The 27185-nt window shown below is 39.2% G+C and overlaps 1 protein-coding gene across 2 annotated transcripts in view; it reads left to right on the forward strand.

Annotated features, from left to right (window-relative positions):
- The window catches only part of kazna (kazrin, periplakin interacting protein a), a 225185-nt gene that overhangs the window by 187754 nt on the left and 10246 nt on the right, over positions 1-27185 (forward strand). Inside the window, exons 5-11 of one of the 2 annotated variants that reach the window (XM_059332591.1) lie at positions 2448-2639; positions 16211-16347; positions 16564-16734; positions 17818-17904; positions 18969-19158; positions 22092-22228; positions 22618-22741. In XM_059332591.1, the coding sequence (XP_059188574.1) occupies positions 2448-2639; positions 16211-16347; positions 16564-16734; positions 17818-17904; positions 18969-19158; positions 22092-22228; positions 22618-22741 (1038 nt within the window). Of the gene's footprint in view, positions 1-2447; positions 2640-16210; positions 16348-16563; positions 16735-17817; positions 17905-18968; positions 19159-22091; positions 22229-22617; positions 25202-27185 lie in introns of those variants that run through there. The other variant, XM_059332592.1, reaches the window with a different exon arrangement.

Here is a 27185-nt window from a genome sequence, read left to right on the forward strand (position 1 = left end):
CTCAGATTGTTTATATATTCCAAATTTTTTATTGGATTATTATTATTGATGCATTTATGTAAGCAGTGTTTTAATTTTGTAAATATTATATATTATTAAATACTTAATATACTGTTATGAGGTTTAATTAAAAATAAAAAAAAACACTTTAAATGTATCATGTTTTTCAAGTTAAATCTTGATGTGAAAAGTAACTTAAGCTGTGGGCTAAATGTAGTGGAGTAGAAGTATAGAGTTACATAAAATTTAAATGCTCAATAAAAGTACAACCAACTCAAAATTGTACTTAAGTACAGTACTTTAGTAAATGTACTTATTTTCATTCCACCACTGTATATTATTAAATTGTAAGGTATTGTGTTTGCATTCTTTTTCTGAAGAAAATCACACAAACAATCCCTGTAGATGACAGACTAATGCCTTATTTCCATAGAAAATAATCATCTGTGGTCTAGTATACAATCATCTTGTCAACTGACCAATATTTGAAAGTGAAACACAGAAACTGTGGGCAAATGTAATGCTTTTGACAAGTCTGTCAGCTGTCGGCTTTTTCTGGAACACTGTTCAGAGTTAGTTTGTACAGATTGTTTCCAATGTGACCCATCCAAGACTAGGGGTTTGGGTTTTACGCAAAAAAGTATTTCAAACTTTGACACCATCGATACCTCATTTGATACCACAGCAAAAAGAAATAAAAGTTCTAGACAAACAAAATGTAGTTGTTTTGCACCTTTCTGCACACAGTTCTTGTACAAAAAAAGTCACTGAACACGTAGAGCCTCTACACAACTGTTATAATGTTGATAGCAATAAACAGCGAGTTGCTGGCTATTTTTTAATAGCTTAGGTACTTTTAATACAATTAAATGTATCATTAAAGTAGATTGTCTTTTTAAAGAATTGTTGTCGAAAACATATCTAAGTATCAATACTTCTGACAACTCAACTAGTGGTTCAACTTTAGCATAAAAGAATGCTTACTTTACATAGTCCAGGCTGCAATTAAAAGACTCAAGATTTAAAAACCTTTGCTGTCAAATGCACAGAGAACCAGTTGCACTGTACAAAGACATTCTTAGTTTATTATCCTCTCTGAAATGTAACAAACTTTAGAAAAAGAGGCTTTGCTAAATTCCAAGCCAAGAATTCAGGACTGTAATAACCAGACATTGTTTGGTGAAAATGTAAAGTTGCTTTATATGCTCTAAATAATCATTAACAGACTTCTTAATCTCACTGATGGTGCAATAATTGCAAAGGATACCACGCAGTATTAAATGGGCAATGTGGGTAAACTGTGTGAGAGGATTATTCCACTGATGCTCTGCAGAATGCAAAGCAACGCTGCTGGAAATCCACTTCTGGCTCTGTATGTTGATCCTCACTTTACATTTTTTTATACTGCAAGATAATCATTCTACCCTTTACAAAAAAATCCAAAGCGCAATCTGTATTCTGTCTTGAATTTGCCAGTACCTCTCTCTGTATTTTGGCATAGTCAGTCACCTATTCTCACTTCTCACATTCATCTCTGATTGATTTTATTTTTTCCGACAGTAATATTGGAGCCAGGATGTGGGTGTGTGAAGTGTGATTTATGGGAGGCACTTGATAGCAGAGCCATGCGAGATGGGGCTGAGCGGTTTTCCTCACCCCACCCCTCCAACCCCCTGCCCTGAGGATGCATGAAATTGAGCAGAATGACTCTACTCATCCTTATATGAATTATGCTCCATATGCTCCACCTAGACAGGCACATTCAGTATGCAACCAAAAAAAAAGACATATTTTTAGATTAAATATTCTTTTTTCAGTTTCGATGTGTGAACTTGATATGTGACATTTGCCTGTTGTGGCTTGTTTTAAAATCCAGTGAAGTCTTTCTTTGCTGCCGATCCTTTAAAAGCACTTTGAAACATTTTCAGTGAGTCAAATCGTGAGGAAAAATCTATTTCTCTTTGCTGCTGTTTTCATTTTATCCTTTGCGCCTTTGTGACAACGCCAGGGAGGAGCTTTTTAAAGCACCAGTCACTGTATATTAAATGGATACACCTCTCTCCTTTTCTCATAATTCCTGCCAACATGGGGCAGGTTCAACGGGCAGCAGCTAACATAAAATTCATTATAACATCAATGCCTTTTCTCTACTCATCTACTGGACCCCACCCACCCCTGTGATGCTTATTACCCACAGTAATTTGGCTACGCAGTTATCTCAATTACAAATGAAATCATAACCTCCTACGGTGATGTTTAATAGACTTTTTTGTATTTCAGACATCTCTGTAGTGGTGTAGCTATCCGAAGCTCACACACCTCTGTGAGATTGGATTCCAGTATGCATATAAGCCTTATCCAAAACCACACACATTTTTTTTCACAAAAAAAAATTGGGTTCTGTTTTTATGTCAGCTTAAGCTCAATTTTGTCTCTGTTTGTTGCAGTCCTGCTGCGTGAGGAGGTGGCCCAGCTCCAGGAGGAGGTGCACCTGCTGCGGCAGATGAAGGACATGTTGAGTAAGGACCTGGAGGAGACCCAGGGAGGCTGCTCCGCCGACGTGCTCTCCGCCACCGAGCTCCGCGTGCAGCTGGCCCAGAAGGAGCAGGAGCTGGACCGAGCCAAGGAGGCTCTGCAAGGTAAGGACCTCCAGTCCAACACCATGCTGTGTGTGATATTATACTCGCATCATTATTATATCAGATGCAAGAGATGGAAGACCAAGAGCATTAGTGGATCATATTAACAGTATAATTCAATGTAATGGTATATTTTTACAAATAGACGTGCAGTGTTTAGTTTTGGGCTACATTGGGACTTTTGTTGCATTTCATACTTTCTCGTTCATATCTCTCTTTAGACATTTGTTTTCTTTCGAACAGTCACATAAAGGCAAGATTGTCCCGAACATGCTTTAAAAAAGGAATAATGGATACTGAACAAAGTTTATGATGAGCAAGTTATCTGACTGTCCTTTCTCCCTAAAATTCCTGGGGCTTTCTACATGCTTTTACCCCCAAAAAATGTCTCCTTTTACATACATTTCCTTATCTAGTAGCCTGTTGCTTTCATTTAACTTGAAGAGATATGTAAACATTTCCTCATTATCTCTTTGAAATAAAATATATTTTTAAGTTATCTTGTCAAGTGAATGCTCATATTATTTTATTTGTCAGGGACAATACACAATCATTTAGCATCTAGACAATCATTTAACACATTAAAGAGAAATCTGAGCTTAGAATATACATTCACTGAGAAAGAGCAATTGTATCCACCTACCGTACATTTGAACAAAAGTAGTTGTGGTTGGATTTGCCCATTTAGGCAAAATTGTGAAAATTAGAAGTATAAGAAACAACAATTCTCACCTGCTGCCCAAAACATTCTGTAATAATTTTTGCTTCCAGATAGTTAAGGTTTTTTCAGCGGCATTGTGCTGTATAGGGCTTGAAGCCAGTGCATTTTTATGTGTTGCCATAATGTTAATTTAAGTGTCTATAACAGTGTGGTTAATGCTGCCCATTAGCTGCATTATGGTCCATTAGCATGTTTTACACATGAGACATGAAGTGGTATCTCGAAGTGAGAGAGGACAGGGTAGCTTGACTTTTAAAAAAAAAAAGCCCATCCATGCTGCAGGCAAACCACTCTGTCCCACTCTGCATCGCCCACGTATGTACATACAGCACAACGTGCTGCAGAATCTCCCATGCATCACCATCTGATGCTGAATTTCTGGACTTGAGGATGAATAAATAAATGCAACATGTCTGTATTACAGACTAAGACATGACTGATAGATCTCACAATAACTGGGACTGAGGCCTTGACTTGGACTTGACTGCCGTGAAACTTGAAACTTGTCTCTCTAGAGGTTTGATTTAAAAGCAAGAAATCTTTGACTTCGCAAACCTATTGATCAATGAGAAATATTCAAGACAGTTATATGCAGGTCTTGCATTGCCATACGCCTTGAATACTTAATTATTAGAGCAATGCACTGAAAGGATTTTGTCTCAATCATGTAGAGAAAAAAAACACTTTTCAGAGTTTAATGTCATGATGTGAAATGGTCAGCATTAGGCCCTCAGTCTTGACCTGCAATTTCCTCATAAGACTTAATACTTGACTTGGACTTGCCCCAGAGTTAAAAAACAGCATGAATTGTTAAATATGAATGTTTTATTCATGGTACGGATAGGACAAATATTTTAAGTAATCTCACTAAAATTGGAGGAGTTTCTTTTGTGTATGTATGTTTGTCCTTCGATTTTCTCTTCTGAGCCTCGAGTACAAGCTCTCGAGCTCATCAGGACATATTCATTAATAGTTCATTATGTGTACACTGTGTACTGTATTGAGAGGGGACATCTATTGACTACAATACATGTACAGGAGAAGGAAAAGACTGTTACATTATTGCAAACTAAAGCATTTTAAGCATCAGTTATGTAACTTCGGAATTTACATTTTTCTTATGAGTGTGGAGTTGTTTGAATGAGCAGTTATACTGGAGGCAAAGTAATCGGCCTGCCATATTTTGAGCAGACATTGCACTCAATAAAGAGGAAAAGTTTCTATCTCAGCTGCTATGAAAGATTTGTTTTAATGTCCACATACTTGTTAAATGTATTCTTGTTTGGATATCCTCCCAGAACTGATGAAGTACCAACATACAGTAGAGATTCGTCTCTTTGGTGCTCTGTATCTGTTTTACGCATGAACGTATGCAGAATGGGAACACACTTACATATTGCCTCCATAGAGACTTTGCACAGGGGAAAGTAATGAACAGGGTCTGCCAGCCACTGCACAGCGGATTGCAGGGCATCAAGCAAAGATGTCATCAGCGTGGCAGTGAATCATTCTTTATCAAGAATTATTGCCCATGGAATGAGGCAGAGCACAAAACCACCATTTGGTATGAGACAAACACACAACATGCTGTCAGGGGATTTTGTTGCTGCGACATTTCACTTGACACTTGCAGCCTACGCCTTTTCGGAAGAATTGAACAAAAACAAAACAGACTGGGGCAGAGAAGAATAGAGCAACACATCAAATAAATACTTATCTCTCTTTCAGCGGGATGTTGGATGTCTGAACAGCCTGCACACAGGCTCATATCGTCAATTGTATGACTCAGGCCTCTTAATGAAGGCCAAAGCCTACAGAGCCCAGCAGGCACTGACAGCAATCAGCGGCAAATTAAAGCTTTATAAAAGGGGACTTTGGGTTGGCTTACGAGGTCCAGAAACATTAAGCAGGGTGGATCTGGGCTGCAATTAAGCTGGGGTGTGTGGGAGGACAACAGGAAATTGGCTGTTGTCATATTGGAATGTGGTTTTGTTGGAGGAGGTTAAGAGAGGCAAATTGGGGCATGAGAAGAAATTTATGTTGCTATTTCCTAATTGTTTTTGCTCTTAAAAATTGTTTTTATATAGAAGCAATAGAGCAGAAGTTCATGTTCAAGAAGAGCTTTTGGGAAAAAAACAACAACATTTATTTGCATTCAGTGGTGAAAGCAGCCAGATTTCTGAATTATTTATATTTTTTTCATTGTTATTTTCCACATGACCTGGCCTGTACAGCAGTAGCTGGTTCCCAGCTCTTTTGTTAGTCCACGGTTGTCACTCTCCATCTTCATACACTGACACTGCAGCTTTCTCATACTCCTAGGATACTATTCTTTAAGACAGCTATGAAAAACCAGCAACAGTATTAGCAAACTTTTTTGCTATGCGGTTGAATGTGTTGGGTAGCAGCCAGTGGATTTTGGCTTTGTCCACAGCAATATTTACAGTTGTTTCCAAGCAGAAAGTGGAAACACATCTGTCATCTCATTTTCTTGTTTGTTTTGCTTTTTCCAACTTCTTCCACCAAATGCATTCATGCTCTGTGTTACAGATACTTGCTGGTTATAGTGGTGGGCAGTACTGGGGATAACTGACACACTGCAAAAAAAGAAAAAATGGGTGAACTCAAAATTTCAAGGCAATAAACTTCGATAAAATTTTAAGTTGGACAATTGAACTAAATATTCTTAAATTTTGCTTTTGAGTTTGCTCAACTCTGAATTCAGATTTTTGTCAACTCAACTGTAAGTTGTACGAACTTATAATTTTACATTGTAATAACTTTTAATCCTTACTTCTGCTAACTTCTGTAATGTGCTGAATTGGCATGATTGTAACGCCGCTATGAAATGTCAGCTAATGTTGCGACCACAATTTTGAGTTAGCATTGATACACTCACGGCTACTGAGAACTATTGTTCCTTGTTTTGAACCCCAACGTAAAGAAATAAGTAACAACAACTCACCAACTTGTTTTGGAGCATACAACTGGTTTGCTTTGTTGTGCTAACTTACATTATTGCCCTAAATGTCAATAATTTATATTTCCAAGTTATACCAACTTAAATCACTGTTTTAGGGCAAGAAAGTGCAGCATGCAAAGGGAAACTGTAGTTCGTTAAAGTTGAAATATTAGTCGCTTTCAGTTTCATACTAGATTTCTACTAGAACTTTTTTGCATGCCTTAATGCTTAAAAGCACATTATTTTTCTCATACTGTCTGTTAAAATACACCTGTATTATCACACTTTTTACAATATGGGACATTAGATATGTTGATGAGCTTTCACATGTCGTGAGGGACAATGAAGAGAATATAAAACAAGTTGTGAGGCAGTGACTAAATGTTTTATGCAAACCAAACAATCAGCATTTAAAGACATTTAGGGTAAATGTGAGGAAGCAGAAAAATATATTTGCTAGCAATTCATTTATTTTTATTGTACAGTAGGTAGGTATCGTGATAATTTGTGGGCCAGATAGAGAACAATTTTTGAGACGCGATCTTGAAGACTAGATAAAAGCTCAGTGTATAACACATACAGTCATGGAAAAATTATTAGACCACCCTTGTTTTCTTCAATTTCTTGTTCATTTCATACATAATTATATTTGTCCAAATGTACTTTATTTCTACCAGGCATTAAAATGAACAAGAAATTGAAGAAAACCATAGTCTAATAATTTTTTCCATGACTGTAGAAGTATACATCATCTGATAGGAAAGAGTCTGATGATTTATTTGAGCTGCATCTCAGTGCTGTTTGTCAGGTTTTTGTAGTCATAAATCTGTGATAAACATTTAGTTTTCCTGAGTATAAAGTATAAAAGATTTGCAAACATTGTGATGGAAGTATACAATGGTTATTGCCATGATCAATTATGTGTCATAAGTTGTTGCAGCAATTTTTGGGTTGAAATAATTTGTTTTGCAGATTTGGTGCTTTTTAATTTAACCAATTTTGACCACTGGATATCTTTAGATAAACAGTCAAAAAACTCTCCAAAATGCCACATTATGCACATTATGCCACACTTCCTGACAAGATAGCATGACACTTTGTAGAAATAATGTTGGTTGTCAAAGCATGGACAGGGTTGTGTTGTTACGTGTGAGGTAAACTTGGAGGTCAACATCTATTGGTGGTCTTGTTCCCAGATTAAGTTTTGTTTATACTGGATCACTACTGAAAAAGAGAAAGCTGTTTATGTACAGGACTGTACAAAAGTCTTAGGCAGGTGTGGGGAAAAAACCTAGAAGAATTGATGCTGGTTTGAAGGCAAAGAGTTGATTTTTCTTCTGTTCACTCACTTTGTATTTTGTCAATTGATAAAAAATAAAGTATTAACATTTCTATTTTTGAAAGCATTCTTATTTTACAGCATTTTTTCACACCTGCCTAAAACGTTTGCACACTACTGTATATTTCTAATGTTCCTGAATCCTTCAACATTCTTTGTCAGGTTACTTTTATGTGTTTGAAGCAAATAAAAGACTCCTTAGTTGTATGACTTGGAAATAGTTTGGTTTTAAAGTGGTTAAAAAAACTCCAAATGTTGTTGAAAATACCTCATTAACTACAGCAATTTCCGTATGCTGCCAATTGATTGGAGCCGAGTCTATTTGATTTCCTACAGTTTTCACAAGGCTGGCATATTGTGAACATCCCACCAGATGCTCCGGCAAAGTGTTTTGGTTTTTGTTTTTTTTTCACTAAAAATGAGAGCGATGTTTGGAGAACTAAAGCGCCCTGGGGGGTTTTATTGAAGTGCTACCAACAATTATTGTGAAGCAGAGTAGCTTTGTGGGTTTTTTTTTTTTAGTTTTTGTTTATTTATATTTCTGTCATTCTGCTCTGGTTGAAAAAGCAAAAAAAAAAGGCTGGAGTGATGAAGTAGCGTGAATGAAATGCATCATCCCCTCCTTTACTCTCTGCCTCTCCAGATAATACCTGTTTACTTTGGGAACGGTTCACACAAACTGTGTTGCCACTCCTACCTTGGTTCAGACGGTTTGCGGGTAAATTACATGCAGATTTTCTGCTGCCTATGAATACAAAATGGAGAACGCAGAGAGGAAACTCCACTCGCTGTCTCTTCCTGTGTCTCCTCTGCTGTTGTTTGGTGTGATGCCCACACCGTTTCAATGTTAAGGCCTGAGCACACTCCCACTGTGTGCCAGACATTAGCCTGTGAGCACTGTAATTGTAATCGTGGGTAAGTGCCAACCTCTCTCAATTGCAGGTTTTGTTATGATGCCTGTGGGCACTCAATCCAACCCAAGAGCTGCTGCTATGAGTCATTTCATCCCCCCCGACCTTAGAGTACACAGATGACGATGACTCTGCTGGCGTTCTCCGAAACCCAAAGTGAACGAACATTTGGACCGCTCTCGAAAGGTGTTTTATAAGTTTACTCCCGATGTCTCATCGGCATTGTGTTGAAACGCCGTTGAATTTTCAAAGTATAGCTGGCCCTGTTTGCTTTTTTTATTTAGCTATTTCCGCTTTGGCTAATTACTATTACTAAGGGACTCCCAGTCAATCCAGAGCTCAAATGAAAGCAGCAGACAGCTATGTATCATCAAAACACAGTGAGCCTGCTCTGTTTAGTGTCATTTCACCCTACACCGTACTCAGAAAGCAGCTCTGTCCTTGACTACAAGGCCTCTTCCTTCAGGTGCTTAAACACAAATACACACACACACACACACACACACACACACACACAGACACAGCCACAGCCAAATCTCATCAGGCTACTTAACCTGATTGCATTGAAGTAATTGCAGTGGTGTCTTTTATTTTTAATGTTTCTTTCTTTTTCAATGTATAAAAAAAGAGACTCAAATTGAATTTAGGAAACCAGAAAAAATCATTCTCAGCTGACGTGTTCTCGCAAGTGTTTCATGATATATTACCGTTAAAGCTGGCAGCAGCTTCATGATAACAAGTAATGAGGGTGATTTTGCTGTTCAATTTGCACCTCAGTGTAGTCAATTTGGATGGGCTAGAGTGAGAACACAGTGTTTGGATCACAGTGGCCCCCTAGTGGTAATCAAGTGCACGTCAGTTAGACAGACATTGTACCAGTACCATTGGCCTAATCCCAATCTCCATACTCTTGGACTGAGACGTGTCCCAGCAAAGATCGTGGGGCTGTCCCACTGTCAGACCTTCAAGCGCTTGGCAGCTCTCTGACATTTTGACCCCTTTCTGCAAACTTTCCGTAAGCCCACAGTTCTGCAGACTTTGGCTGAGGGAATTACTTAAAATTCATAACCTTGTGGCGTTTAAAGAACAGCAAACAAGGAGGACTGGCTCCTGGGTGTTGAAAATGTAAACAGAAACACTAAGGATTTAAAATGGTACATAAGAAAAGCATGAAATCAGACAAATGTAGGCATAGGCTGAATTTCACACTTAAAGATAATTCATCCACCATTTATTTTAACTTTGCTTATTGCTGCAGTTTTGACACAAGTAAATTGATTATTTTCCCGATTGCTTTTCGTCCACTCCGTAAGGCAAGAGGCTGCAAGACGTTTAAATCAGGGACCAAATCCTAATTTGGCCCTGAAGAAGGAAACATGCAATACGACATTGAAACCAAAAGAGTTGGGATGCTGTGTAAAACCTTAACAAAATTAACATGTGTCAAATTCAGATTTCAGAGTGTATATGAACCAGTGGTGGAGAAAGTATTCACATCCCTTACTTGAGTAAAACTACTAATACCACACTGTGAAATTCCTCCACTACAAGGAAAAACCACCCCATTCAAAACTGACTTAAGAAAAAGTACAAAAGTATCAGCATCAAAATATACATAAAGTGTCAAAAGTAAAAGTACTTGTTATGCTGAATTGACCCACTGGCATTCCAGTACAAATTCTAAATATATTATTACATTATTTGGACTGATGCATTTATGTTAGCAGCATTTTCATTTTGTAAAGATAGGGCTCCTTTTAACTACTTAATATACTTTTATGAGGTTTAGTGGGAAAATGTCTAATTGATCATGTTTTTTATGTAAAATCTCAATCTGTAAAGTAACTAAAGTTGTCAGCTAAATGTAGTGGAGTAATAAGTGCAATATTTGCCTCAAAATGTAGTGTAGTAGAAATATGAAGTTACATAAAATAACATCCCAAGCTATTTTGGTGTAGGGGTTGTATGTGCAGTATGTACAATGTAGAATCAGGCAGCATATTTATTATTGTTAGCTTGCACACAATACCAAATACAGTCATCGAAAAAAATATGAGACCATCCTTGTTTTCTTCAATTTCTTGTTCATTGTAATGCATGGTACAGGCACTACAGGTACATTTGTTTGGACAGATATAATGATAACAACAAAAATAGCTCGTAAGAGTTTAATTAAGTGAACTGATATCTAGCCATTTTCATGGTTTTCTTGATAATAACCAAAATCATTATCAAGAAAACCATGTAAAATGGCTAGATATCAGCTCTTAAATTAAACTCTTATTAGGTATTTTGTTGTTATGATAATATTTGCCCAAACAAATGTACCTTTAGTTGTCCCAGGCATTCAAATGAACAAGAAAATGAATGGCGCATAACATTTTTATTATTCTTAACTGTATATGTATAAGTATTTAACATTTAATCCTTTTAACTTCTTATTTACTTTAACTTTACTGTGCTGTTTCACCAAGTCAGATTCCTGATTTTGATTCTAAACATGTTTTGGCATCGTCCAGATAGTCTATGAATACTATCCCATTCATATTTATACCATATCGAGCCCTTACAGCCTCTTGCACTTCCAGGTGACGTCAGTTCGGTCCATGAGGGTTCAGGGTTTAATGCCTTAGCAGGGAAAGATTGGGCTTAATTATCCGACTCTCCGTGGCAGCTGACCCACTCTTTTTACTCACCTCTTACAGCAGTGTTACACAGCTTTCACCTGAGGAATGAGGCTCAGCCTCTTTAAAGAGTACAGCGTCGGTAAACGTTGTTTTGGATCCAGTGCAGACAGAGAGGTGAGTAATGAGGTGCTGTTATGGGATCAAAGTGCGATTCTGCCCTTGATTCCCTGATGTGTCAGTTCTGCTGCTTAAATAGCTTGTGTACTCACTAATTCACACACATGCAAATGCACACGCCCCAGTCACCCATTAGTGTGCAGCGTTTGATCTATTTTTAATGGCTACCTTCTAGGTTGTGCATGAACTTATGACAAGGGTCAGATGTCACCGCCGAGGTTTGTCGATTCATGATAAAACATCAACTAACACATTTGATTATCACCCTGACTGCAAACAAGTCTGATGCAGAGCGAGGACTGTTAAATAGCACCAATGCAGATATCAACCTCATGCAGCCATGGAGTTTGTTTTTACTGAGCAAGTGAGGAGGTGAGCACTCTGTGCAGCTCTGAGGCTCCTGCTTCATTATTCAGCTGGCAGATTTAAAATCCCAAACCGTGAACAATGGACTCCCTCCAATGAGCCGATGTCTCTTTTGTTCTCTCCCCCAAATAATTATGTTAAGAGCCGACTAAAAGCCTGTCCCTTCTCTTTAGGACCGAAGTTATATGGAATAGTGTCAGCGTGGAGTGGTTTCATTCATTAATGTGAAGAACATCATTTTCTGAGGGGGCGGTGATAAGTGGTCTATCTTTGCAATCCAGTTGTCTGTTGTTGCAGGTGAACCCACTCGGATAGATGTCTTTGCCAAAACAATAATTTATTCATTTAATTGGATAAAGAGTACGTATGCTATGTGCATTAGGTCATCAAAGACCCCAGTATTGTTGGCATCCTCTCTTGTCCTCTTTTTTCCATCTTATTTAGTCAGAGACTAAAGGGAAAAGTTGATTGTTAGAGCCAGTTGAAAACAGTAAGGCAGGAAATGTTATTCAGCTGAAATCATGGCTGGAATCTTGTTATATTGTACCATAATAGATGGGGCACACCAGATAATGAGGTCTGTTATTTAACCATAGAGAGGCAGTGAGTGGGGTGTGAAAAGCGTTCCACAGTGAGAGGCAGCAACCACAGTGAACGAGATGGTGCAGTTTCATTTGGTTTCTTCACAATCATCCGAAAGTCTTTTTTTCTGGAGCTGAATAATGTTTGACACTTCATAACCCAGAGTATTCTGGCTTGCATTTGTATTATATTCATGTTGAATTTTAAAGTGAATTCCCGCCAGAAATCTGTCCTTTGAGTATTAGACAGTGGCCCCCCTGTAGGCTTGAAAGGTAGTTGTAAGCAGTTTGTAGTGTTCATCTTCACAAACAACAACAGCGCTGGTCAGCTTGAATTCATGTCACTTATAAAAGGAGTTTCTGTGGTGACATGTTTTCACAGCAGGACAGAAGTACCCACACATACAAGAAAGGTCTCCTCCTGGAGTTTAATGTGACTGGAACATAACCCCTGCTACAGTAAGGGAAAAAAAAGATGAAGCAGAATGATAAAATATACACTGGGCACTGAGTAATCTATCTATCTATCTATCTATCTATCTATCTATCTATCTATCTATCTATCTATCTATCTATCTATCTATCTATCTATCCATCCATCCATCCATCCATCTATCCATCTATCCATCTATCTATCTATCTATCTATCTATCTGCCTATCTGTCTGTCTGTCATCATAATTTATTTTCTTCTCCTTATTTTTGCAAGAAGACCATTTTTTTTCAGCCAACAGCAACACAGAGGCTCCATAATCCAAACCTTCAGCCTTGATAAAGGCAGCACATAGCAAAACCACTCCCACTCATGCTTAGCGTAAAGGTTCACCGGATGAGACTAAAGTTCACCCAATATAATAGCTTACAGTAGCTTAGGCTATAAAAATACCTACCTCAGACAGCGTGTCATAAACTTGAATCTGCTGCTGTGATTAGTTTTGAAGATTTTGCTTTTTAGTTTCATTTATTCATCAGGCCTGGGATGTGTAAAGGCCCTTAGATGAGAAGATTCATGTCTATACACTAAATATGAAGGTGTCAGTAGCTTAGCTTAGCATACAGACTGGAAACAGAGGAAAACAGCTAGCCTGGCTCTGTCTGGAGTAGCTCTAAAGCCAACTAATTAACATGTAGCATCTTTGTGTTATCTGAGTTATGTGAGGGACTGTTTCTTGACTGACTGCAGTAACTTCCTGACTTGTTGTTGTCACCATGAAGTTACCAGGCAATCAACAGAGACTCCAGTGTCTCTAATATTTATGCTAAGCTAACCTAACCAGCTACTGGCTATAGCTTTAAATTTATTGTACATGAAAAAATGCATTAATCTTCTCATCTAACTCTCAGAAAGAAAGCATATAAGTACTCTATATTCCTATCCCTTAGTTTCTTATTTTTAATACAAAAGTGGCTCCAGCCAGTATCACTGCTGCAGTAACTAATGAGTCGGCCCACTCGTTGTAGGCAATCTGAGTGCTCCAGTAGCGTAACATCATAGAAGAGCCCAGCAGACAAAGGCTTTTAGCCCACTGCAGTAGTAGATGCTCATATTAAACTAGTTTAAAGTACAAGGGCCTTGGTAGCAGAAGAGCCTTCATGTGGTGAGCTAAAAACCACTTATGCAGATTTTAGAGAACGTGTCTGAAGAGTGTGATACAGGCAGGTGTTTTTCTTTTAAACACTGAGCATTGGGGGCAGAAGCATGGACTTTTGGATGTTTTGCATGAATCCTAATCTGCTCTTTTTCTGCTTAAACAGGCTACAGGAGTTTTTAGTATCTAAATGTGCATGCAGGCATACACAAATTTGCACAAAGACAACCATTGATGCACATTGTAGACAGAGAGGGAAACTAGATATGATCGAAAAAGTACCCAATTACACAAAATATATTCCTGCAATGCATGTAGAGAAAGACGATAGGTGGTTTCACGGATATCACTCCTCCATGAAAAGACTAAATTGAAGCCTCTCCAATAGCTTCCTCTCTGTGTCTTCCTCCTCCTCCAGCTCCACACACATTAACTTCAGCTCTGTATGGTTCCCAGGTGGTTCCCTCTTGTTTCATCTGGTAATAATTCTTTGAGGCTTGGACCGCGCCACAGAGTATGTTAGTCATTAATACGGCTGTCAGCAGGAGGAGACATGCTTGTGCTTCCCCATCATACCTACATTCTTTAGTGGAACTGCGATGAGCCCCAGGACCGTCTTTTTTTATTAAAAGTGCTCATGCATAGGTTATAAATGGTAAGTAACAGCACTAACATGATTTGCGAATGTGAATGGACCCTTTTACCGAGTCACAGTGAGTGCTTTCTTGTATCCGACACCAGGAGGGTTGGTGTTGCCAAACGGTCACAGGTGCAGGATGTGAGACAGCAGCAGTGTTTTTGGCTCATCTCAAAGACGGCTTTGATTTCACTTCCTGAGGCAGGTGCTGGGAGGTTTCCTGTTTCTCTTGGCCAATGAGAGATGTTTCTTGTCTTCATTTTGCCGGCTAGTTTGGCTTGAGTATTGCTTCTTCTCTGGAATTCCACCATGGAATAACGGGTGAAAGGGAGAGATATGAAAGGGCGGCAGGAGAAAAATGAAGTGGAGGAACGAGAGGGTGAATCTGTCCTTGTAAAACTGTGCTTCCATCACTTGCCTGAGCATGCTCCCCAGACAACAACTTGTGAATGTCAGGCAATTAACCAGGCTGTGATATAAGTTAATTAATGACACACAGCTGGCTCGGAGGGGAGAAAAAAAAGAAGGAAGAAAAAGAAAGGTGAACACACGATAACAAGCATCAAGAGGGAAACAGAGCTGTGTGATGTTATGAAATATCCAGCAGTCAGAGCTGCTGTGCTCTAAGGACAGAGATGTCAAAGTGAAGAAGACAAAAGTGGACAAACACACCGAGAATACATAAAATGTAAATAAAGCATATGTTGTCAGTTTGGGAAGATAGCTGCAGGGGAACTCGGCTTAAAGCAGATGTCTGTGAAAACAGTGTTGCATGAAGAGGGAGAGAAAATCAAGAGAAAGCAGGAGGTGCAGAGGAGAGAAAAGGGATATGTTGTCTTTGAGGAAATTAGAGCTTCTGTGAATAACTATGCTGAACCATATTCTTTATCATGATGCGTGGGTGAGGTGCCAGAGGATTAGAGAGAGTGTGTGGCGCAGAGATAGATGAAAAGAGGGAACCAAGTCTCTACAAAATCCAGCAGCAGGGAGGAGATTGACAGGAGGGTTCATGTGTGATTCACCCCTTTATCAACACGCAGCCATGCCACATTACACCAGCAGGTGTGTTTAATGGTTTTACTTAAGACGCTTCATATCTGAAAACGCATGATAACTTAATTATTATTCATGATGAAACTGTTACAACTTGGATTTGTGGACAACACAATGTAAAAATAAAAAATAATTTAAATTAATCACCCTTAAAGCATGTAAGCATTCCAATACAGGGTCTTTTATGTGACTCCTTTTGGGTAATTTATAAAGTTTTATACCAGCGTGATTGTCTATTTTACTCTATATGGGATATTAATTGATAAAATGAACATCAAGCTGGTTTAAGAAGACTTGAAACTGAGACCATAAACTCTGTAGGAAAATGTTTACTGAGGTAATTTCACAAAAGGGTCATTTTCTCATATATATTTTCATAGACATCTTTACAATCTGACTTCTTTGTGCGGCCAGTGGAGTCACCCCCTGCTGGCCATTAGAAAGAATGCAGCTTTATGGCACGCTCACATGTTTACTTTTAAGAGCTGGAGATTTTTCTTTGTTTTTCACACACACTTGAACACACAACTAAATGTTGCTAGGTCTCTGATGATAACTAACAATAACTCCCCTACCTCCTTTCCTCTCTCCTCTCATTCTTCCTTGCAGCCATGAAGTCGGACCGTAAGCGCCTGAAGGCAGAGAAAGCAGACCTAGTGAACCAGATGCAGCAGCTTTATGCCACACTGGAGAGCCGGGAGGAGCAGCTCCGCGACTTCATACGCAACTATGAGCAGCACAGAAAAGTATAGCACCAATTTTCTGACAATAAATCTACTCAAAAATGACCAAATTGTTTCACTCATTTCAAAATCACTGACAAGACAACACAGGAAGTAGTGAAATTGGTATTTAACAATTTGGTTGGTTGTCTTTATTTAGCAGGTTTGACTAATTCAGTTTTATTCTTGAAGGCATGTTTGGTATGTGAACCAATCCATCAGGATCTTTGTGTCTACTAGGAGAGCGAGGACGCAGTGAAGGCACTGGCCAAAGAGAAGGACTTGCTGGAGAGAGAGAAGTGGGACCTGCGGCGGCAGACCAAGGAAGCCACGGAGCACACGGGGATGCTGCGCTCCCAGCTCGACCTCAAGGAGAACCGCATCAAGGAGCTGGAGGCTGAACTGGCCATGGTGAGATAGAAAGACAAACAGACAGGGGGGACAGACAGACAGACAGACAGACCGACAAACAGACAGACAGACAGATGATGATCATGGATGAGAGACTGACTTTCTATGCTTTGAAAAACATTTCAATTTTCTTTGTCATTGTAAACTTTGATTTTTTTTCAGTATCAATAGTATGTAAAATTCAGTCCCCAAAGAAAGAGCAAGGATAAAGGCGGAAAAGAAGGTTATTTAATGCAGACTGAACTGAACCAAAGTAGAATTTTCAAGGTGTTGAAACTACTGCCAAGAAAGGGAAAAGACGATATTCACAACAAACAATAGCAGTACATATATTGCATTAAAGAAGTGGATGTAGCTATAGTGACATCACTCATTGGTTTACTTGGTTACTGTTGTGAAACCTTGAGTCAGACAAAGTTTGCAGACTTTGAAAAACATAATAAAAACAGAATGCAATGATTTGCAAATCCTTTGCAATGCACATTCAATTGAATATGGTACAAAGACAAGATATCTAAAACTTTTGGTTTTGTAAATATATAATGCTGAACTTTTGGAATCGGAAAACACAAAGAACACAGAGAAAACAAGTTTACAGCTACTTAAAAATACACTGGAAGCACCACCCTTAAGCCTTGCTTTATCACCTATTTTACTCAAAATTCAAAATGAGCATCATGCTGTATTGCAGAAGACTTAAAACTAGTGATTTGAAACTCATTATTTTTTTACTGAGGTAATAAATTAAGTGACAAGTAGGCTCATTTTCTCATTGACTATCATAAAATGTGACTTTTTGTAACCAGCAGAGCCGCCCCCCACTGGACATTAATAAGAATGCAGGTTTAAAGCACTAACAGGATACATCCACTTCTTTTCTACAGTCTATAAGTATATTATACAGATACAAATAAGAAAACACAAATTATGTTGTCTGTGTTGTGTTAAGTTTACTTCTTTTAATGGGTTTACAGGAAGTCTGCCTGTCACTATGCCCTATTTTACTGTATTTCTGCATATATTCAAACCCAGAAAGTCTTTGAATGTACAGTATAGCCATCCGTCATGTCTCCAACCCCCCAGATGAGTAACTGTGTCAATCAGAGAATGGAGTTCCGGGTGTTTGAGCGGGTTGCAGAAAACAGGGACTACTCTTCTAGGTTCATGGCGGTAAGATGGGCCCCCAGCTTTAAAAATCTGACCTTTCTTGATCCTCCCACTCCCTGGAAATCTCTCCCACTTGTGACCTAATTGTCGTTTTGGAAAGCCCCTCCTACAGCTGCACGTTTTTAACTAACCCTTAGCCAACCCTGACTGGTCCCAGTGATCCTAACATCAGTGATCCCACGGGTTCCTGCTGTGATTGATCTGAATGTGTTTTTAATTGAGCGATGAAATGCTTGGGGGGAAGGTGAATATTCTGACAACTAATGATTACTCTGAAGGTTTGTGATTGTGTTCTGTTTTGCATGTTAAACACTATGATTGATAATCATTTGACCACTGGTAGGTAGAGATGATTGCAATGGGGCTGATTGTGCCGGTGTTGATTTGCAGCCTGCCGCCGCTTGGCATGATGATAAGATTCGCACAATAACAACATTTCAAGTATTTGTGAAACACCGACATGCCAGGGCTAATCAGAAAACATACCCACAAAGAAACAAAACTTTTGACTGACACAAAATGCACTCGAACAAACACATCTCCCAAGGCTCCAGCAGCTCATTGTGGTTCCTGCTAAAATACAGTGAATTGTGCTTTGTGATGAGACTCTACGGAGCAAAATGTATTCATTAAACTTCTAGAAAAGCTCCATTATTTCCAGTTTCTCCATTTCTACACTCTACCAACTCATAACTTCCTCCCCCGAAGAAAGCAAACAGCAAAAACACCCAGCAAATGTTCTTCTCCTCCTTTTTTTCCCCTTCCCTGCACTCTCTGGAATGGGAAGGAGAGATATCACACAACAAAAGACGAACATGAATACAGCTGCATTTTTCATGAGACAACAACCACACGAGGAGCCCAGGGGAGAACTCGCTGGTCCGCATGCACTCACAGACTTAGTAGCAGGATCCTGGATACCTAACTAAACATATACATGTTGGCACACATATGACACGTAAATAAAAACAACAGTGGAAGTAAAACAGCCCAGAAACTTTTCTCTTCAGGATTGTTCCCTCATGTGATTTTGCATTCTGACTCATCTTTCTGTCTACCTTCTGAAGGCCAAACAGTCACTAGCCACCCTGACCAAGGATGTGCCCAAGCGCCACTCTCTGGCCATGCCCACGGAAACAGTTGTTAACGGCAACAACCAGGAGTGGGTGATGCAGGCCGACCTTCCCCTGACTGCTGCCATCAGACAGAGTCAGCAGACCCTCTATGTCCACACGGGACACCCTACTGACAGACAAGGTAGGAACAACATGAGCACACATACTGGAACACACAAGGTGGTTTTACCATCACTGACCGTCTGCATGCTCATGTGAAGCTGCTTCGCACACATTCACTGCTGCCATCTGCTCAGAATGACCACACTGCGGCCACTGACAATGCTCCGGTCGTTACATTTCATGTGCTTTATGTAGCAGTTACAGTGAATGTATTCTTGGCTTTACAGCTTCCATTTGTCTTGGCCGCACGAAAAATGTTTCCTCTGTAGTTGAGAATGGTGGCTGCTGAGGATCAGCTGAGTGTTAAGTAGCTGTCTGTCTGGTTCAATAAAATTTCACTGAAAATTAGAAGTGAATGGAATACATATGTTATTTCTGAGATGTTGCAGTAAATTTATTGAAGGTTGTAAGCGATTGTCTTTTTTTCTATATTTTGAATGTTTTTCTTTTTTGGCCCTTTGCACTATTTAACCCAATAAAGCCAAATGTATCATATTTGATACACAAGTGTTTGAGACCTCTACATCAACAGTGTGATTTTTTTTGCTGAAAAACCTGATGTATACTATCAGATACATGCAGTTCTTGGATAATCCACTCGGGATTTATGCACCAGAGGGCCTTCACTTGAGACATCCAATATGGCAGCCGTCAATCAGTGACCCACATGTCATTTTTCAAGAATATTCCTGTCAATTTTGAAAAAGTTAAGATAAGAAAAACTTTCAAATCAACAAATTGCACAAAAACACCCAATGTATCAAATATGATACAAATTAGAATTCATATATGCAAATTAATATTTAAATATTTATAACAAATTAATTTGTCAGCAAGTTCAATAAACACTTTTCTGGCCATTATTTCATGGCCATGGTTCAGGCTTTATAGGGTTAATTGACTTGTGCAGACGTAGACTTGAGACAAAGGAGCAGAAACAACGTTCTCTGTTGTGACTTAACGGTCCTCTGAAACCGGAGTTAGAGCGTCTTTGGCATCCGAATTGTGACGTATTTCCCAATGAAATAAGATATCTGAATGGTGTATAGTTACAAGAGGAAGAGATGAAAGGGAACTTTTCCAACTTTCAGCCTGCTCCACATTGGTCCAGTGCATGCATAACATGTAGATAACAGGTTCCCAGCCCCTCCATGCTGCCAGCGGCTTGTAGCTCCCTGCTCACCCGGGATACGTTGGTTATGTACTATAACCCCACATTCGATAATTATGGGTGTTTTTTGCCTGCTGATATCTAAACACATCTCTTCCCACCTATCTCTGCATATTGCTCTGGTAGCTGCTATGACCATAACTACGACCCATGACGGATTGTTTTTTGTAAACACCCCTGAGTGCAGGATGAGTCATCAACATTTCCTTCGTACTGGCAGGAAGGAAACAAACAGGGATTTTCATATAAAATACATTAATAAATTTTTTTTTTACATATTTGGTATATATCAAGAGATACATGAACAGTTAACAGTTAAATGTGTTTTTTATTTTTCACTGGGACTTTGAGTGAACCATGGTTACCCTATATGCCCCCCTAAGTGCATAAAACTGCAAGCCAAAGCATGAATAGTCATTGACTCTCATTTGAAATTCAAAACACAGTTAACAGGCAGCTTTCCCTTGCAAAGCTCAGCCACTTTTTATGTTATGTTATGTTTATAAAGAAAAAAATTTGTGATGCTTTCTAGCTGTTAATGTCTACATATGGGAGTCAGTATGTGGTAAAAGAATTATTATGAAATAACTGAGATAAACTTAGGACAAATAAAAATCTGGTGAATTCCTTTTTTCACTTGTTCTGAAGTGAAAACACAGGAGAAAAAAAAAGTTCAGACAGAGAAAATGGATCATTAGGTGTTTTTAACTAACTTCTCTTCTCTTCGAGCTTCTGTAAACAGCTACAGTTCAGAGGTAACAGCATAGTTAATTTACTCCTCCTTCACACTACTGAAGCACTAACTCGAAGTTCAGTTCAATTAGAATAAAATAAACTGGTTTCCATTCATAGTTCACAATAATAAATTCTGAACTTAGTTCATAATCTGCAGAAATGAACCAGTTCATGCTTATTTCTTCCAATTTGGGTTTTTTATGTTTCAACTCTATGTTGTCTTAAATTTGTTGCAGATGACATTCTGACTTGTTTTTCAGAGCCAATGGGCACAATTTTTTTCTCTTGCAATGGATCATAAACCTTCTTCAAATATGCATATGAACTGGCTTCAGAATGAAATGAATGACAGCCGTTTTAACTGGTGACCTGAAGCCAAATGCATCTGTGGTTTCTAGTAGTAGTTTACACGAATGGCTCGCAATAATGCACATCACTGCTGTGTTTGATTACTGAAGTATCGTTGAAGTGTCTGCAACAACCACACAGTAAAATATAACACTAAACGTTTCCAAACTTAAGTGCAAAAACAGGAACTACTTTCACCTTGCAGCCTTAAAAGAAGTTCTACACAAATTAGCCGTGTTTCTACCAGAGTAGGAGTCAATCTCAATCCTCCCGGAGCTTGTTTTAAAGGGCAGCCGCGGGTTCATATGGGCTGCTGACTAATTGTGGACATCTGGAGGAGGAAGCAGACAAATACACGAAAAACAGGGGAAACGTGTGAACAGTCACAAACCCCCAAATTACCATGCAATTTTTTGTACAGTATGTATCAGTCTCACTGGTACACAGACATACGCAGAGACACACACACACTGGCTCAACCTCTGTGAAGCTGTTTTCACTGTTGCTTAGCAACTGCAGATGATTGCAAATAATTTCAGGCTTTTTGGTCAGAGGCTTTTTAAATATATTTTCATTTAAGGATGTTGTAGCATTGTTGAGAAGAATCCGATTTTCCCTGTTCACTACTTTTGGTTCCCCACACACACACACCCCAAAAGAAAACAAGTCATCTCTGTTCTCCCTCTCGTCCCGTTTAGTGGCTGCCGTGCGGGTGAGCCCGTGCCACTCGCGTCAGCCCTCCATCATCTCCGACGCCTCGGCGGTGGAGGGAGACCGGTCATCCACACCCAGCGACATCAACTCGCCGCGCCATCGGACTCACTCCCTCTGCAATGTAAGAGCTGCCCACCACCCTCAGCACCCTCCCAAGTAATCACCTCCTCTGTAGCGACTGCCGACTGTCCTGCTCCCTGGCCGCTGTCGTTTCCTCCCACCATCGTTCTGGCTGAATTCATGTTTGCCCCCACGCAGTCTGTCGTGTACTCACTCTGCAGCTGTGACTTGAATTCATGTGAAAACCAGTTGTGGTTGTTGATTAAGTGCATGTCTGGCAGCATGTAAAGTGACACTTCCCCTTTGTGTTGTGATCTTTATCTTTCACGGTCTTTATCGCCCACTCTGCACCATTCCGCTGACTTCTCCGCTCTCTGTTCCTTCTGCCCATCTCTTCATCTTCTCCTTCTCTCTCTACTCTTTCCACTCTCTCTCTCTTTCTTCCTTCAGTCCCTAGAAGATCTGGAGGAGGCGAAGCGTAAGAAGAAGAAAGAGAAGATGGGACTGGGCTCTCTGTCGCGTGTCTTCGCCCGGGGAAAGCAGCGCAAGTCCCTCGACCCTGGTTTGTTTGATGGTACTTCAACGCCTGATTATTACATAGAGGAGGATGCAGACTGGTAAAGCACACATGTCCGAGCGAATCACCTGGACAGCCTTTGTGGCAATTATCAGAAGACAGCGTTGTGTTGTGTGTGTGAGAAAGAGAGAATATGGCAGTGTGTTTGACGTCCGTGTGTACAGATATAATAATGTGTGGGCCTGCGCAGTCTCACACGCATGCATACCTGTGTGTGTGTGTGTGTGAGAGAGAGAGCGTGCATGCGTGTGTCGTCCATGGTCAGAGGCCATGTCAGAAGCCGGAGGCGTGTCTTGCTTCGCTGAAGTGTAAACCTTAACGAGCAAATTGCACCTGTATGTATGTACAGCCCTGTAAATAGAGTGGACAGTGTGACACAGCGACCATGTGGATATGTTCTATTGTATCTGCCCTCCAAAACGGCTGTGTTATTGGATCTTTTAATTGTTCTTTACATTTTGACTTTTTGTTTTCACTCAACTGGAAACTTGAAGGACTGCTGTACTTGTAAATAACAACAGTTGATGTGCACTTTGTGCGTGTAAATGTCTCCTTGTCCTGAATGCCTTTTGTTATTTTTGACATGTACTCCCCCCTCCTCTCACTACCTTTTAACTTGAACTCCCTGTTTATTGTCCTGCTTGGTCCATCCCCCTCCTCCTCCTCCTCCTCCTCCTCTTCCCTCCACACTGCCATGATGAGAACAGTTTCCTGTCGGCAACATGCAGACTCCTCAAATCCGTCTCTAATTTGGTCGTACAACACATCCCTCAATCCGCCAAGAAAACTGTGCACCCCTTGATGTTCGCTCAAATGACACTTCAAAGACGCTGCTAAGCGAGGAATAAACTTTCTGCGCAGAACAGTTTGTTCCACAGCAACATGAAGCCAAACAGGAAATGTAAGAAATGTGTTTTCTATCTGTTCGGATAGAAGGTACATGCCGAGGTACAAGTGTGACATGCATGCACATAGTCCCAGTCCCCAAATGCATGTTGAAACAAAACCCTGCTAAACAGAAATGTCTTTCTCTGGGTTTGTTGTCGAGGAGGTGTTAAAAAAAAAGAGAGGTCAGTTACTGTTTATTCATGATTGTCATGAAGTTATTTAGATGAATGATTGAGAGCTTTACATCCCAAACTAAACATTTTAATCTACAAGGCTCTTTATGCAAAATTACATATAAAAATATTAAAGGTCAGCCCAACCACCAGTCACAAAGAAAACCCAGCTCTACACATTTAATGATTAAATAATTATTCCATTTATTCATGAGGCTTTGTACCATTTTCTTGCTGTAGGATGTTACAGTAGCTTGTAGCTATCTCATTATTAATACTTAAAAAAGAAAAGGCTGCTGGGAGTAGAATTATTATGGGAAAAGTTAGTCTAAAAAAGAAAGATCTTACCATAGCATGAGTAGGTGGATAAACATTGAATTTACTAGCATTGTAGATATTATACTGAAGGCCAAGGCTTTTCCGAATCAGGTAATTTTAGCAGAAAATCTGATTTTAAAGGCCTGAGTGTGGAGCTGACATTAAATGAACTGGTATAACAATAACGAGTGCCAACCCAGGAGGTTAAAAATCAGATTTGAGCAGGCTAATCAAACTGAAGCAAATGCATACCTTCTCCCATGACCCCCAAATTCTGATGCAGAGTTCAGGCCATGGCTGAAAAAAAGCAATTAACTCGGTGCCAAAGGTTAATAGCGTTTCTTCAAGCAAAAGAATGACTACAGACGTTGGATTATTTTCATCCTTTCATTGGATTGAGCCGGAGTCTGCACTGCCACCCCCAGGAAATCTTTTCTCTCCCTGATATTAAACTAACACTGGGTATTTGTCGGTCTCATCTGAAACACTATAGAGTCACAGATTACATTGGAGCTGTATTTAACCACAGTGCTTTTCAAAAGAGCGTTCATGTAAGCAGTGAGGGGATTATCATTTAACCCTTAGCTCAGCCTACATTTGGGCTCGCAGATATTGGATTTAGAGGTGAATCACTAAGGTAATTTATAGATAAATCATCATGTATTGAATTGTATGTATAAGAACAACATCTCAAGCAGTTATTTTCATTAAGCCTTTAATGAAATGTATGAAAATCTAGGCTATTTTTATTTTTTCATTTAACCAACCTCTGCTGATGGGGAGGAAAAACATATCAAATGCAAAAACATTGTATGATTCTTATGCTTTGAGCCACGGTCTCTTTGTTTGTTTTTTGTTTTTTTCCACAAATATTTTACTTTTTGTAAATGAGATAACATTACAGAAATAAAATTAATATTATTATTAATAAGAGTTTTTATTTAAAGTCAGAGATGTAGGCCTCAGTGGAGGACTTCTATTGAGAGGTCCGCAGATGTTTAGAAGTGAATAGTAGCGAACTTTTAAAGGCATGGCAACAAAATCACACTCAAAAAAGAACTAAATGAGAAAAATAAGATTATTTTAAAATAAAATAAAAAACATTGAACTTCCATGTGGCTGTCCTCTCTTTCCCCGTGTTAATGTTTGTGTGTTTACGTGTTCATTTGTTGTGGTATGGCTCTAATCCTGAGTGGTCCCTTTATGCTGGGGGGCTGCTGTTTTTAACAGCCTCCCTCAAGTCCGTCTGTGAGAGGACTCTGCATCCCAGAAGCTTCCCAATGGCCTCCTTTCCTCTCCTTCCTCATTTTAGCTTCATATTCGCCATGAAAAAGCTTTTCCTCCTCCTCTTCCATATTGAAATCAATAATCAGACAACAGAGGAGAGGGGAAAGGAAGCCATGTCAGACTGTTGGAACAAAACTCATATGTGTCAGCACATGGTGTCAATAATGTTCTGCTTTGATTTGACCCCTGACCTCTAACACTGACCCCTCCTGCCTGACCTCCAACCGGACTCTCAACACAGTGAAGTGACCCAAGAAGTAATCAATCAGACTCAGTAAGATCAAGGTACACGAGTTCCAATTGCTTTAGCTGTGCTGGGTTGCAAACTGTGTCTGCAGATGCCTTCTAACTCTCAAACAGCATCACAAAATGACCTGGAATTTAGCACTTCTTCAAGTTCAGTCGAATTCTGTTGAAAATCATCCAAAAACAATAACGTACATGAAGCTTTAACGGGCAACGGAAAGTGTTTTTCCTTGTTGATTGATATTGCTACAACAGCATCTTCCAGAACTGAAGTCTCTTCCTCAAACTTTCTATGACCCTGTGAAGTTCAGATATCTTGGCAAGAGCTGGTAGACAGTTAGCTTAGCTTAGCTTAGCTTAGCTTAGCTTAGCAGGCACAGACATGAGATGAGTCAGTCAGTCTGCTCGTCTTCTTGTCAAGAAAGGGTATAAACTAGATGTAGGAATCACCAGAGGGCCCACAATACGCTCCAGTATATTCTTTAAAGTGAGCCCGCTTCGGCCTCTGGAAAAAAACAACAACGGCGAAAATACTGATGGCCGTAAGAACGCTAAATATCGATACTTGGCAGCCATGAATTGATATAACATTGCCACGCAAAATAACGCGATACTATGCTGTATCAATTTTTTCCTCCACCTCTAGTAACTAACATATTTCCCAAAATGTTAAACTTGCAAAGGCCCTTAGAGGCAAGTAAGAAAGATTTGAGTTTGATCTAAGTTGTTTTCTTTGCTTATGATCAAAGAACAGGTGGAAAAAAAAGATTTTTCCCTGATAATTTTTCCATGTCTTTTCAGTTTTTCTTTTTTTGAATATGTGAAAGTTTGCCAGTCCTATTTTGTCTAATACTTATTCTAATTTATTATTTAAATGCATTATAATATACTTTATTCTAGTTTATCCATACCTTGGTGTTCTTTTTTATTGATCTTTTTAATGCTTTTATTCTATTTTCCTGTTTTAATTTTGTTGCTGTGAAGCTCTTTGTAACTATATTTTGTTTATATTATTAATATTATTAGGAACATAGGGTAGTGGTGCATTTCAGCCTTTTGTGGCATTAACATGATTCTGTTTAAAAAATAATAATAACAATTCAAATGTTTCACAATGGGAGGGAACTTTTCCACCTGTTCTTAAAGTTGCAGTTTGTGATTGTGGAGTGTTTGGGTCAGAGTACCATCACGGGTCACCATCTGTATTTGACAACTTGGGAATGGGAATCCAGATCACATTCTGCAGTTTTCAGTCATAAACACAGGAGAAAAAACTATTTCAGTCAGACTAAGAAAATGCATCGACAGAATGTTTTTTCTAACTTGCCTCTCTGAGCTTCCACACAAATGATCCTGTTTATTCCTATAACTAAAATTCAAGCTACAACCAGCAGTCGAAACATTACCTTAAGGTACAATATATTAGATACAGCACTGGCAATCCTTTTGGACTCTTAATGCATTCAATTGTAAACTTATTTTTTTTGCAAGATCTGAAAAAAATGTATCATGTGCATCTTGGTACACAA

This window comes from Centropristis striata, chromosome 5 (genome assembly GCF_030273125.1).
Source record: "Centropristis striata isolate RG_2023a ecotype Rhode Island chromosome 5, C.striata_1.0, whole genome shotgun sequence".
NCBI lineage: Eukaryota > Metazoa > Chordata > Actinopteri > Perciformes > Serranidae > Centropristis > Centropristis striata.